The following is a 15,457-nucleotide window of genomic DNA, read 5'->3' on the forward strand; positions in this document are numbered from 1 at the left end:
AAGATGGAAGGGCAGTAAAACATACACATACCTTTTCTCATCATGGACAACAGACTGTGCTGAGTCATAATTTTTAAGTTTTTCTTTTCAACAAATTGCCAATATGTAAGTTGTAAGTCATGTTTATCTTAGAATAAGAATAGAACCATAAAAATATACATCAGTGCCTATTTGGAATAGGCTCCAAATATTGAATTATATCAGGTGCAAGGATACAGTATTGAAAGTAAACAAAGACACCAATTTAAACAACCAATACATACTGTGACACTTCATTGTACTTTCACAGTGTCAATGTGTCATTCAGTAAGACAAGGTACAGAGAGTGTGTAGTTTATAGTGCAAAGCCATACAATTCATGCAGTGCAAAGAATCATAATATTAAGAGCTAATTTGTGTCTCTGTGTAAAATACTCCTCATATTTGTCCTCCTCGGGTACTAAACATCAGTAATGTGCATGCTCATCTTGCTTATTATACAGTACTGGATTCATGTTGATCTTTCCCTTGTCCATCACCTTCAGTTGTGCATGAAATTCCTGCAGCATTATAGTCCATGCAGTATCTTCTAATGCAGCTTTCAGCCTGCCCTTCATCTAACTGAATGTCATTAATGTAACCAAATGTTCATTTCTTAATTAAAACACATTTATCTATTGTTTACAAAATTAAATGGTGTATTTACCAAACACCATTCTTAATATAGAATATTCACCCTACTTTATTATCCAACACCATGTGCAGTACTTTACTGGAGGATACAACATAAAGACAACTAAAGTAGTGTATTAAGACAAATGATATACAATTTTTAACAATATTAAAAATGGGTTATGTTAACACCATGTTTTTCTAATCAGATGAAGCCATGCAAATGCATGCATGGTGAAATGTCTTGAGCCCCAAAGAATCACATCAAGTTTTTAGAGCTCTCCTGCTTTTCTTCCTCTTCTTGCTTGTCCATGTCTTGGACATATCATAATCTTCCATGTCATACATTTTTTTTGCAGTTGTTATGCAGCACCCTACAGCACAACTGATGAACAAAAGACATGTAACTAATTTAAATCAAATATCTTTATTGTCACAATACAATGAACACAAGTATACAGGTGATGAAAGTCTTGGGTGCAGACTGCAGCGTGACAGTATGGATGACAAATGAATTAATTCATGAATATATATGAAATACAAATTCTGAATATATATATATATATGCAACACACATATATAAGGGACTCAAGTCAGGTAGAGAACAATATATGTTAAAAATTATGCTATACAAAGAGCATGAATTGAAAACAATAATAATCACAGTACACATACATCTCTGCAGTAAAGCACGGTATGAATTAGTGCAAACAGAATGTCAGGGTGAGTCCAGTCAGCATAACTGATAAGAGTGCAGGGCATATGAGGTTGGTGGGGTGTGTATGGTTTTACTGGTATGAGTTCAGTTCAGTCTGATTGCCTGTGAAAGGAACTTGTCTCACTGTCTGCTGGTGTAGGTTCTGTGATAACGTCTGCCTGATGGTAACAGTGAGAGCAATCCATGGCTCGGCTGGCTGGAGTCTCTGACGGTCCTCCTCACACTCCACCTGGTCTAGATGTCCTGGAGGGCCAAAACATGTATTTAGGTTATGGTAAATCAATAAACAATATATAGTATTTTTATTTATAATTGTTGCACTGGACTTAACATTGATTCTTGTTGGGGATATTGGCCAAAAGAATCCCACCACAACTAGCTCTCGTTGTTTAGCTGTGATGTTTACTTTTACAGGCCGTAACATCTGAGCTGTCGCAGTAGAGCGGTTTGTGAATGCAGTCTTCACAGAAGATAACTGATGGGTTCAGGTAGCAGTGATGCACTCGGTGGCCATTCAATTGATATCTTCATCAACTGGCTTCATCTTAATTCAAACAAACAGACAAAACAATAAGTCAGCAATAACAGCAATAACCATTCTAGAGTAATAGTGTTGGTGAATACAGTTGCAGGTGTCAGTACTCACCATATTCAGTCATTTCCTTCCCAAATCACAGAGATGATGCACAGCTTATTTGCTCATTTTAGGAGCTATAAAAAAGATGTATATGTGAAAAACTATAACTGCGGACGTGAAAAGTATTTTGAGAGATCAACATCAATGTTGTACCACACATAACTGCATTGAATTCAGACATACAAATGGAAATGTGAAACTTTTCACCTTTCTGTCTTTTCTTTTGGGGCACAAGAAGTCCATGTTCATTCCTCATTTCTTTAGGACTGGTTTGACTGATTTTCTTTGCGTTTCTGGTCTTCAGCTGTAAAACAAGAAAATATTTATTGACCCCATGTTTAATCATTATTGTTGTTTAAAAATATAAATAAAGCAGGTATAATTATATACTTCAAGCACAAGTTCCTTGGCAACTCTAGTAGGCTCCTGAGTTCATCTGTACACATCAGATTCAGCGTCTGAGAAAATACCATCATGCAAACTCTCAGTTTCTGCCTTACAACAGAGCATAAAAGAATGTGTGAGTGAGGGAGTACAGCATGAAGATGAAGTGAAAAAGGCAGAGAAAGGCAGAATTTTGTGTATAAATTTAACAGAATGAGGGGAACATTTAAGAGATTTAAGAGAACAGTATTGTCTGTTGGTGTGGATGCTAAAATACTTCTCATTATAGTTATTGGTCTTTGTGTGAACAACTTTAAGTGATCTGATTGCCCAAATTCATTGAAGATCTGATTTGTAGCACTTGAAAAGTTAAACTAGGATTTCCATTCTCTTGCTTCTAAGACAGATGTGTTCAGTAACATCACCATAGAAAGAAAGGCAGACTATGAGGTGTGGACAGATATCATGTACTGTTGAAACAGGAAGAGGCGGCACCAATTTGTAAAGATTAATAAAGAATACAATGGACTTCATTTAAACTTCATGATATAAACACTCTTACAATGGGCACAATCTGATGGGAGCTGTGGTAATGGCCAATAACAGCAGTAGGAGTAAAAGTTGTAGAATTTTGTACAAGTACGCTTGTGCAATATAATATGATTATTGGATGAATTATTACTACTACAACATGCTCTTTGTTGAGAGTTCTTCCTGATGGGCTAAGTGAACCAAAATTTAAGAAACATCAAATGCTGAGAAAAATGTATCTGACGTACCATTGGAAGTGTTTGCCTTTGCAGCTTTTGGTCTTCTTCATAAATGCACAAGATGGTCAAATTCAAATCTCATGACAGGCCTTCCTGAAATATAAACATGTTGAGACAGTGTGTTAAAATGATCTGTGACCAAAATATTTGATTAACACATAATATAAGGATGCGTTCATTAAAGCAAATCAGTTATAACTAAGAGTCTTCAGCATTACCTGTGAAGGGTTGATCCTTTGAAGGACTTGTTCAGCCCCCTTGACAGCTTCTTCAATATCAGCATTGGGAGCGTGGAGTTGAAGTTCCCTGTTAATTCTAGCAGAGCGAGAGAGAGAGAGAGAGAGAGAGAGAGAGAGATTTTACAAGAGATGGCTTCTTTAAAGATCTGCTGGATTACAGGTTGTTGTGGAGTATGTAATCCGACGTAACTGCAAGACAGAAAAAACACTGAATTACAATTACATCACAAAAAGATATTAAAGGCATGGCAAACTTAGTGGTTACTGTGCTTTACAAATAGTGTAGAGTAAAAACAGTTACTGTGGTAAAATCCTGGTAAGTGTTGTGGTTATTGTGTGTTAGTAAATACAAATACCAGAGTAAAACTATGGTTACTATGGTAAACCCATAGTAAATGTCGTGGTTATGTGCGTTAGTAAATACAAATACCAGAGTAAAACTATGGTTACTATGGTAAACCCATAGTAAATGTCGTGGTTATTGTGTGTTAGTAAATACAAATACCAGAGTAAAACTATGGTTACTATGGTAAACCCATAGTAAATGTCGTGGTTATGTGCGTTACAAAGTCCAGAGTAAAACTACGGTTACAGTAGGAGAAGCATGGTAAATATGCTGTAGTTACTGTGTGTGTATTGGCTACACATGACGTGGTCAAGCAAAGTTAGGCTAGTATTGTAAAAATATGCTAAATGTGTGGACTTTTTACACGATCACGATTATCACGCGATATTGGGTTGGGTGCTTTGTTGTGCTTGTATTAGTCATGTCTAAAAGCTGAAGACCCATCATAAATTTATTTAAAACTGCAACAGGTCTATAAACAGTACAGGTTAGCTTAGGCTAATGACAATGGTAGGCTAGCTGAGCAGCCCACTGACCCATAATTTGAGCATAAACTGCCCTTTAAAAACACGGCCCTGTCTAACGTGATGCAGAAATACTGAAATAATTAAAACAATACGCTTAACCACGTGATATCATTACAAAAAGAAGAAGAAAAAAATATATTTACCCTTGCTTACCTGTTTGAAGGTGTACGCGCATCAGGTGAACTGAACGAGCCTCGCTTGGTGACGTCACTGCCGCTGAAGATGATGCGTGTTATTTGGACGCATCTGCTCTCCACCGAAATTAATGGGAAGGATTGGCGTATCATATGCACGCAAAAATGGCATTTGGCGTATGCATTACACGCAAATAGAAAGTGTAAAGTCGTGTTATTTATACGCAGACTGATGAGAACGGGTTGTATGCAACACACAAAACACTCATCCTACCTAGTTAACTACATATCCATCAAAATGACTGGAAGAAAATTGCATTTAATTTCACAACTATGATGAAAACAAATAAAATCGTAACCTCATTTACCTCGATTCATCCTTGTTTAGCCAGATTGAGAAGGATTAGCAGACTTGGAAACAAGTCCCTACACTCTTATTTCATGTGTTTTGACACAGATTAAAAATGTATTTGCTGCCATAGCATCAAATGTGTCTGTGTTCCATATTTTCCCCCAGAGGAACAGAAATCTCGTGGAAAGAAAGAGAAAAGATGGAGAGGATAATGCCTGAGGACACAGAGAGCGCCCCACACAAACACACGTATATATTCCCAGTATAGGGACTTGTGTAGCTCGCTTCTGAAAGTGGGTCATGTGTTGAATGCAATTCACAGCCCAGGCTCGAGCAGTAAAGCCAATTAATAATAAATCACTAGTAATGATCTGTGCTTAAATCATTCACTTGGAAGGAGTAAGGCCATTTAAAACTGCAGTATAAACTATCAGAGATGGTTCATAATAGACAATCTTTGGAACGTATTGCTAGCAGAGTACTGCTGTTATCACATACTTTAGCAATGTATAAGTTCACACTGCAAACTAATTGACTAACCAAGCCAGAAAGACGCAATAACAACATTCAGAGACATCCAGAGATATAAATTCATAAGCCAGATAAAGAAGTGCCTGCTTCTTTTGGAAACATTTGGAGAGAACATTCGGTTCTTTTGCATTTGTATCATATTTATGCAAATGTTTTTTTTCTCCTTCCTTCATTCACAGAACTCCACTGGGGAGTTTTCAAAGCCTGACCCACTTATGCAGGAGATGGTTGCAAAGACGCTGAGATGTGTCTCTGCTTTGGGCAGATTTTCCTGTCCCAAATTCTCATTCTGCAACAGCAATGAGCTGAGAGCAAAGCCATCTGACAGAATCAAACTGCAGAGAGATCATCCAACTTCAAGAGCTCAGGCTGCGGCGCAAGATAAGTGAAAGTATGATGAGAATCTGAGAGTCTTTGCTGGTGGGTGGAGGGAAAACACAAAGTGCTCGGCATCTCTGTCTCTCAGCCGGCAAGTTGACTGAATCGCATTTAGAATCATTAAAATCAGACTCTTTCTCAAGAGGAAGTTTAGCCACTTCTAATGCAATCTGCAACAGTTGTGACCCTTGGACCACAAAACCAGTCATAAGGACCAGTTTCTCAAAATTCTGATTTATATACATCATCTGAATGTTGAATAAATAAGCTTTCCATTGATGTATGTATTTGTTAGGATAGGACAGTATTTGGCGGAGATACAACTATTTGAAAATCTGGAATCTGAGAGTGCAAAAAATTAAAAATACGGAGAAAATCACCTTTAAAGTTGTCCAAATGAAGTTTTCAGCAATGCATATTACTAATCAAAAATTAGGTTTTGATATATTTATGGTAGGAAATTTACTAAATATCTTCATGGAACATGATCTTAACTCATTATCCTAATGATTTTTGGCATAAAAGAAAAATCTATAATCTTGACAACTTAACAACTAACAATTAAGAATATAAAAATGTGAACATGTCTGTACTTTCCCTCAGAGGTGCAGTCAATTATGTCATATAAAAGAAAAATGTCCAGTTGCAATGCTATTGAAGAACTGCCATATTTGCAGTCAACCATTAATTTATTCTTTGAGTGAAACTATCAGTGGGGTTACCAAGAGAGAGAAAAAATAAATGTTCAAGTGATCTTAACATGGTGGCCCCCATAGGCAAACAATGTAAAATAATTTTTATTATAATAATATCTTTTGTCTTGGTTTCATATATAATTGTAATAAATTTAATTTAATAATCTTTTAAGGGTTAACAATAATAAGAGTGCACTTTTAAGAGAAAGGCATTAACTAATAAAAAAAGCAGTAAGAATACATTGAGAGCATTAGATTCACTATGAACTGGTTTAAGGTCAGTAAAACTCCAGTTTGGTATTTTCTGATTAATCTATTTTGGCTCAATATTAGCATGTGGTTTTGCTGGCTGTAAAACTGCACTGCAGCTGGATCGGATGTGTCCCAAAAGCTCAACATTTTGAACATTTGGAATGGAGTGCAATATCCTCAATGATTGAATAATCTAGTGCATTTTAGTCATGCAGAATTGGGAAAGAGGAATAGACAAACACTCAGAAAGATTGGGAGACAGAGAGACTCTTGATTCTTAAGACAGAGAGTCACTAGGTTTTAAGGCTCGTATTATAACAGGAGATAATCTCTGGACTGGGAAGGAGAAGTTTCTACTGCATTAAACCGTCTATCGACTTCAGGATTAGACTGTTTGACTGGGTCAAATGCGCACAATCTCCTCACAATCATACACAAACCATCCTCTGAAAACAAGTAATAATGTGTCTTTTAGAAAAAAAAAATGTGAATAGATAAACATTTCCTGGTGAGTTGCATGCTCCTTCAACAGCATGTATCATGTCATTTTTCTTTTTCCATGCTGTCTCAATCAGGGTCCAAAATTAGCACTCGCCAAGCACCATATGTGAGTAAAAATTGGTTTTGGTGAGTAAATAAAACATTATTTGCTTATTGGCAGGTAATATTATTAGAAACTGTATAGTATAATGTAACAGTAAACGATTTATATGTATAGTCTTATATAGTCATCCTCACTGATGTAAGTGATTTGAGCGATTCAGTTTAAAACAAATATGAACTGTATAAAATCAAGGAGTCTTCAGAACTCAGTGTGGTGACACTTGAGAGGAAATATATAAATATCACCTTATATATGATGCTGCGAATGACAACCTGGGAAAAATGCCAAATAATTTGAAATTTTGTTTACAAATTGTGAAAAATACTGCTTCGTAGCAGGTAAAGAAACTTTTGGTATTAATTCTCTCAAATGCTCACCACTGGCAGATTAATGGCAAATGTTAATTTTGGACCCAAGTTTCAGTGTAACTTTAAGATTGCTGCTCTACTACAAGCAGAAGTCATTTTCCATGATTGATGCTAGTGGACTTTCACGCTTAACTCTGACGATGAAACGTGAGAGACAGAATGTTTCCCAAAGTAGTGGCCCAGACTAAGGATTGATTGTGGATCTTAGTGCCACTTTGAAGAAGTGGGGAAGTTAAGATGTGCTGTCAATGATGGCCTTGTCCATTTCCTGAGAACATAGAAGGAGCGTATTATATAGAGCCCAAGATAGCGGCAGAGGGCAAAAAAAAAAAAATGTCCTGAGTAGAAAAGGATCTGGACAGTCAAATTGCACGATATACTGGATAAACACCATAGTGTAGACACATAAATGACACATTTTAACACAGTAGAATTGGGTTTAGATTTTAGATTATATAAAATGCACCAGGTTGACAGTAGAAGATTATGTTTGGGCAGGTGGGCAGAGCTAGTGTAAAAACATGGCCTGTGTTTGTGTGTGAGTGTGTGTGTGTGTGTGTGTGCATTAGGGTGATTGTGAAGAGAAGGTCTTACCCTGCGTTTCTTCAAGCTCCCTGGGCTGGTGGGAGATGGACTGGGTGATTTTGCAGAATGGGGTGTAGACAGTTGACTGGCTAGGGTCCCATTCACTACAAATAAAAAGTGGAAAAATGTCTGAGTTCACATACACACACACACACACACAAAAGTGTACAAAGTTTGTGAATGAAGTTCAGCAAATATTTCAAGAGTCCCTAGGAGGCTGCCAGTGCTCTTATATTCAAAGAGTGAGCTTTTCAAAAGCCTGTCTGCAAGTAAGAAGAGAAGAAATCACCCACACCGCTGCTCCTGCTACCCACACTCCCATCCTTAAACAAATCCTCTTCGGATAGAGCGCCACATACCCAGTGGCACAAATCCCTCCATTTCTACAACCTCACATCTTCCAAGGCCCATCAGTCATGGTATGACTGCACTAAACACCACTGAGAAGATCTGAACTCTCAGAAGTGATTCATATTCACAGGCGACTGCCTCTTTTTGCTGATACAGTACAGATTAGGAATTATCCCTTGCCAGTTTTACACTCTCTTATATGTTAACAGGACACACAAAAAGTGAAACATCCATCGCCAAAAAAAAAAAAAAAAATTATTTAAACAGAACATCAACATTTAAATGAGTAGCAAAAATAAGTATTATGTTTTTAACTGCATCATTTCCATTCTAATTCACTTTTGAAATGGAATAAAAGCAGCAGCTATTAGCGTATGATTGATGGAAAGGTCAAAGCTTGTAGTGAAGTTATAGAACAAAAATAAAGCAATGTGTTTTATGACTGAAATGAATTTTTAAATGCATAGAATGGTTAAATATTAAATATGAACTGGGCCAAACTAATTGTGTCAGAAGCTACTGTAAAAAATAATATAATATTAATAAGTTGTAACACTATTAGTACATTACAGACCCACAAAGGTGCACACACGCACACCAGTCAAGTTTCTTACTGTTAAAATGCTTATGAATATATATATATATATATATATATATATATATATATATATACACACACACACACACACACACACACACACACACACACACACATATATATATATATATATATATATATATATATGGGAGAAATTAATTTAATTACCACAATAATTTAATGTACACTGTGTTGCAACCCATAGTTTATTCATTATACACAGACTAGGGATAATTTCTAAACTATTTTAATTTGTAGCAGACAAATATGGGAATATCATATAAAAGTTTAAGACAAATAGCATAAAAAATGTGTTAAAACGCTCCTCGGTCTCTTCTATAAATACACATCAAATAAAAGTCCTCACTGTTAAACTCCGTAATTAAAACTAAAAGCCAGCTTCCCATGTATCCACTGAAGAGCAGCGAATCCGCCTCTCCTACCTTCGTATTGCAGCATCTTGAGACACAGTGCTATTCCAGATGGCAGAAAGCAGCAGCACTCGCTGAGCGCGGATTCCAATGAATGGAGCAGCAGAGAGCAGAGCGGAGTACAGAACGTGAGCCGCTGCTCGCTCATTGGCTCGCTGTCTGCCTGCGTAGCTGTGACGCGCGCCCGATCAGTGCGGTACGGTAGTGGGAGGCGCGCGGAGCTGAGGTAATGGTGGAAACGCTCCGAATCTTCTCACCGACAGACCTTTAATGGCACTCGAACCACGGCCAGATACAAACATAAACACTACCGTATTTTAACATGAGATAGTGATTTCTAAGGCCTTTCTCTTTTTGTGTAGATAAAAGATATTTTAAATGACAAATGTGATCTCTAATGTTATTTGATCTCAGGTGTTTTATTCACGAATTCGGTTAAGTATTATTTGTTCTCAGTCATTTATTTAATTATTTAGTTAATCATTAATTTATTTGGTTTCTGAAAGCAGGTGAACATTAACCGTTTTAAAACCCCTATAAAAAAGCGCTTCTTAATAAAAGTAATGTGTCCGCATGAACCTTTTGTGATCGATGTGGTGTTTACAGGAAACAGACAGACCAGTTATAGCTTTTTAGATGTCAATTCTTTTAGCGTTCAGTCTATTTTTACTGAACTTATTATTTTATTTTATTAATTTCTTTTTTATATTTTTACTGAACATGATTAAATCTAAATCTAGAAGTGAAAAAAGAAAGCTGAGGTATTCAGTTTGGGTGTTCTGTGGTTCGCTAAGTTTTCTTTGAAATTATGTGTGTTTAGGTTTTGCTATACTTGTGCGGTTAAAATCGAACATTTCCTCAGTTAAACATGCCTTAAAACGACTTCTAATCGTCCAAATCATTTTTTTTTAAATATCAAGAGGTCTGCCAAATTTTCAGCTCCATATTAAAACCACTTGATCTATGAGACGCCTTCACTAAAATGTGAAACTAATGTGTGTGTGTGTGTGTGTGTGTGTGTGTGTGTTTGTCAGACTAGGGGGAAGAAGTACACTCATTAGCACCATCTGTGGTGTTTCATTAATTTGATGTAAGTGATGCTTCACAGACAGACTCATCATCACTGTTTTATTTTGGGGTTAAACAGGTTCTCAAAGTCCCATTTTAGAAATGGCAAAATTTAAACCCTTCATTTTGAAAGATTAGGCTACAGAACATGTAAAGCAAGGACAGAATATTCAAAACTGGAGTGGGAACCATGGGTCAGAAATAAACTTTTCCATTAAGGAGCAATATTTGCCCCCTGTAATTGGTTTCGAGGGGTATTTATTAGATGTAAGAGCAATTTTTATCATTACTTTTGTTGTCTTAAATACTTGCAGCAACTTCAATCAGTGACAATATTATAGACCGTTACCATAAAAAAAAAAATACAAAGGTGGAACATAAGCAGCATCTGACATGGCTTTGATGTTTACACCAGCTGTTTAATGCTGCTGACATACAGTACGTTTACACAAAAAACTGCATTATGTAAATGGGTTATAAATTACTAAAATGGAACCTCATTAAAAGGGTAAATCATTATTGTTGATTATTGCTCTTGATATTTTGATGATTATTAATGTCGATTAATAGAATGCTTTTATTTATTTCTTTATTTTTACATTTCTTCGTGGGGGGGAAAACACGCCTACAGACAAAACAAGACAAGAACCGTTCATATGAACACTTCACATTGTTTTTGTGATGAACGTAAGAAGGTTTGAAACCTCAAACATACATCTATTTTCATGACTGCAAGTAATTGAACATCACGTTCATAACCAAAGCGGAGGTTGAATGCATTCCCCACTTCCTTCATAAATACACAAACATAAATGACTGCAGCTATAGAGCATATTACAGCACTACAGGGGACTACTGGTAAAATGGCCATATTTTATGTATGGGATATGTGGTCAGCATGGTTTATAATACAAATATAAATTTCAACGCTAAAAAGATAGAAATGACTCTGAGTTTGCTCTTGTGTAATATGCTGAGCTGTGGGAGGATGGATCCAGTGATGTGACCTCTCTCATCTCTCCTCCTCTCTCTCTGCTGTTAGTGTTTACTTCTCTCTTTTTCGCACCAGGTGCAGTTTGGTCCGCTGTTTGCATCTGACCCTTTGTCCATAATTCAGAACGAGGATATGATACAAAAGGGACCGTGAAAGAGGCACAGTGTCCTCCCCTGATATACCCCTGTCCTGATCTAACACTCCCACTACAGCTGAGCAGAAATAACTTCTGTGTGAATATGAATGACTTATGATCCGTCACAAAACAGATGATTATGCTTTTAGGGCTGTTAATTGATCCAAGTTTTTGTAAAATGAATTCATTACATCTATCAATATGTGCAGAAAAAAAATCCCCCAAAGACAATTCAAGAGAAGAAAATCAATGAATAGACGTTACAAAAAAAAGCCCTTTTTTGCCATCAAGTATAACATTGCAAAGCAGAAAGCTGTGTGTTTGCAATAAACAAATCCAGCATTAAGATGTTTTTACTTCAAATGAGTCCTCTATCTATTACTTTCTCCATTGAAAATGTAATCTTGTATGAATCAGGAGTGAAATATGCGCAAAATTAGATCAAAATCTAATTATGAGACATCAAGCAGCAAAGTTTGATTTCAACCAATAATTTCAATCTTTGACATGGCCTTAATCAGTCAATATTAAATATATAAAGTTTATATTTTTACAAAATGTCCAACATCTTTAAGCCCAACATCTTATGTTGCTTTTTCACTGGAGGAAGCATTATTATGGATTACCATTTGTCATTTGGTTTACTTGTGGATTATAGTGATGTTTTTATCAGCTGTATGGACTCTCATTCTGATGGCACCCATTCACTGCAGAGAACCCATTTATCTGTTCAGATGAAGAAACAAACCCATCTATATCTTGGATGGCCTGAGAGGAGTGAATTTTTAGCAAATGTTTTCAATTTGGGGTGAATTTTTCCTTTAAATCAATGTCAATTATGAGATGTTCAAATAATGAGAAATTATAGTGAAAATGTAAAAAGTAAGGTTGTAATTACAGGAATGAATTACATAAAGAGTTCTTGGCAAATATGTTTACACAGATTACGCAATACACTATATATAAATACACTTCTGCATTATTCAAATATATGGAGCATCCAGATTGTGGTTGTGCATGTCCTCTGGGGTGCTCAGAGCTCCATTCTGTGAGCAGAGCAGCCTGCTCAGAGTACATTCAAGCAAGCACATCTGTCTCACAGAGGATATCATTTTTAATGAAATTTCTATTTACGGTGCATCTATGTGATATGCACGACAGGGTTTCAGAGAAGAGCAGAGTGGACCAGGATAAAGTAATATCAGTCTCTGTGCAATAAGGTCTATGAAAAATTAATTCCATCACTGACAAATAAACATGACTTTTCATACCATTTTATTGCAAAGAGATAAAGTAGAAATATTATACATCTATACTGTTTAGACTTTTTCTTTTTAAATAGCATTCCTGTTGTGGGCTCTAATCTACAATTTACATGCTTCTTCTGAAATCAGGGTTCACAATATTATATACTCTTAAAAGTAAAGGTTCTTAATTGGCATTATAGAAAAAGTGAAAATGTGAGGTTGGACTTTTTATCTATAGGGAATTGACAGGATTGGAAAAGTGGGTGTTAGCCGATAAACTCTGACACTGACATTGAACAGCATTTAATTAGAATACTAACTAAAGTGACTAGAAACAATCATTACTGACAACAGCCTGAAATGTTCCTGTAGCTCAAACAGTAGAGAATGGTGCTAGTAATGGTGCTCAATTCCCAGGGAATGCATAATGCAGTAGAAGTCACTTTGGATTAAAAAAATGTTAGAAGTATAAATGTTAACCAGTGTACAGCATCCACTCTGAAAAAAATCCATAGAGAAATAGAAAAGGTACTAGTAGGATTTTATTTGTTAAGTTTATGTACATTTCCTCTAACCATAAAACACCTATGGAAAATCAATGCACTATAATTTCTTCCTAATTACACAGTACTTTGGACCCTATTTTTACAAATCTTTTTTTGTGTGTGTGTGTTTAGCTAATATTTATTAAAAGAGTCAGGTCATCTTTATTTACATAGCGCTTTATACAATACAGATTGTTTCAAATCAGCTTCACCGTAATAAACTGAAAAATAACAATCAGTGATGCAAACTAGGGGAACCAGGTGAAAGAGGTTAATACAATTTTGTTTAAAAATATAAAAATGAGTCACACACAATACAGTAAGACCAGGAACATGCATCAACAAAATCTAGTTTTCCTGCAGTAGGGCACATGCTAATAGGCTAATGAGCTGTTTGTGGCTTTGTCAGTAACGAGCTGTGCGACTGGCCAGAATTACACAGTAAGAATAATAACAAGGTCTCTGAGTTTGAGTGACAGGAGCAGCTCTGCATTTCGTGAGGACAGTGAGCCAGCGGTGTTTGAAACTGATTAGAGATTACTCTCTGGTGCTCTAATTAAAGATTACTCTCTGGATAAACTGCTCAGATAAAAATTCGGTCGACTACGAGGCCAAGCTCATCCGTGCAAATTCAAAGGAAATTTGTGAGGCAAACATCCTAAGATTATAGATCAGAAATCCATTGGAAGGATGCCTTCACTAAATAGGACAGGCAGAGAAGGATGCAGATGTAATGTGAACGGCACAGATGAGCAGCATCTCAACCGGCCCACACAGCGGTTGATGAATATGACAGAGAGAGGCTGTTTATGTCTGTCTCACTGTGTCTCCTTTGTTAAAGCTCCTCTAAATGTGTTGTCAAGCTCTACACTTGATTGCGCCGCTCAAACTGTGAATAATCCGTAGGATGACATTGGCTTCAGTTTTTCTGTTGTGTTAAAACAAAACAAAAGGCTTCTTGTAACTGTACACAAACAGTACATCAGTTCCATTTGTGTAGAAATTCATCAGGTAGAGTGCGTTCATCTGTGTTTAAAGGTGTGCAGGCCACTTTTAACCAGATATCAATGTGCTTTACTTAGCCTGACAGGGTGTATTATATAAACAGCACTCATACAGCGAGCAGCTTCATCAATCGGCTCTCTAAAGTAACCTTTCTGCACATCGCTAATCTGATTCATCCCAAGAAATATCTCACATTTGACCTACGCTGTCTGACAGATTACAAGACAGATATCTGTTTATCAGCCAGTCTGTTTCATCCTTTAAATGATGGGATTTTTTGGTATACTGACCGTCAGATTTTCCAGTAGATGTGAATAAAATGCCATTGACTACAACTCAGAAGAAGCAACAAATAAAATGCCATGCAACAGCTACAAAATTGCAATCATATCTGTCCGCTGGTTGTGCCTTACTATGAAAGTACAGGACGCCTCCACTATGTAAACACCTGCCCACACCAGTATGGGACTCCTAGTAGGAGAGCAAGAAATAAAGATGATATAAGGCGTTTGTTTGTATGCTTCAGATTCTAGTGGAGGTTAAATTAAATAACCTAAAAGTTTGGAAAGGCAGGGCTCTTTAACCTTTACATGGTCCACAAAACCAGACTCTCAACCCACCCTGGGACCCCTAGAATAAAAAAGTTAAGATTTTCTCATCCACGCTTAATGATCATTTACATTAAGATCATTAACTTTCATAAAATAAAAAATATAATGAATAATAAATAAATAAAAAAAAAAACAGAGAAATACCTAAAATGAATATTCTGTCATCATTTTCTCACCTTCATATCATTCCAAACCTGTATGATGTCATTTCTTCTGTGGAACATAAAAGAAGGTATTTATTACAGTGAACAAAACAACACTGTAGCCCACTGACTTTGAAAATAAATATTTTAAAATGCT

General features: G+C 36.3%; 1 protein-coding gene and 2 long non-coding RNA genes across 4 annotated transcripts in view; all 3 read right to left on the bottom strand.

Moving 5' to 3' along the window:
- Nucleotides 1-15,457, bottom strand: part of LOC113054447 (serine/threonine-protein kinase DCLK1-like) — a 50,390-nt gene that overhangs the window by 15,375 nt on the left and 19,558 nt on the right. The window contains exons 1-2 of one of the 2 annotated variants that reach the window (XM_026220022.1): nucleotides 9,564-9,859; nucleotides 8,181-8,275 (exon numbers count right to left, since the gene is read on the bottom strand). In XM_026220022.1, the coding sequence (XP_026075807.1) occupies nucleotides 8,181-8,275; nucleotides 9,564-9,699 (231 nt within the window). In that variant the 5' untranslated portion in view covers nucleotides 9,700-9,859. Of the gene's footprint in view, nucleotides 1-8,180; nucleotides 8,276-9,563; nucleotides 9,860-15,457 lie in introns of those variants that run through there. The other variant, XM_026220021.1, reaches the window with a different exon arrangement.
- On the bottom strand, nucleotides 1,060-2,081 carry LOC113054448 (uncharacterized). Its single transcript, XR_003277380.1, has 3 exons — nucleotides 2,016-2,081; nucleotides 1,701-1,913; nucleotides 1,060-1,612 (listed from the first exon to the last, which is right to left on the bottom strand). It is a non-coding gene; the product is annotated as an uncharacterized LOC113054448 (long non-coding RNA).
- LOC113054449 (uncharacterized) lies at nucleotides 2,257-3,204 on the bottom strand. Its single transcript, XR_003277381.1, has 3 exons — nucleotides 3,170-3,204; nucleotides 2,397-2,501; nucleotides 2,257-2,310 (listed from the first exon to the last, which is right to left on the bottom strand). It is a non-coding gene; the product is annotated as an uncharacterized LOC113054449 (long non-coding RNA).

The sequence above is a fragment of the Carassius auratus genome, chromosome 35 (assembly GCF_003368295.1).
Source record: "Carassius auratus strain Wakin chromosome 35, ASM336829v1, whole genome shotgun sequence".
Lineage (NCBI taxonomy): Eukaryota > Metazoa > Chordata > Actinopteri > Cypriniformes > Cyprinidae > Carassius > Carassius auratus.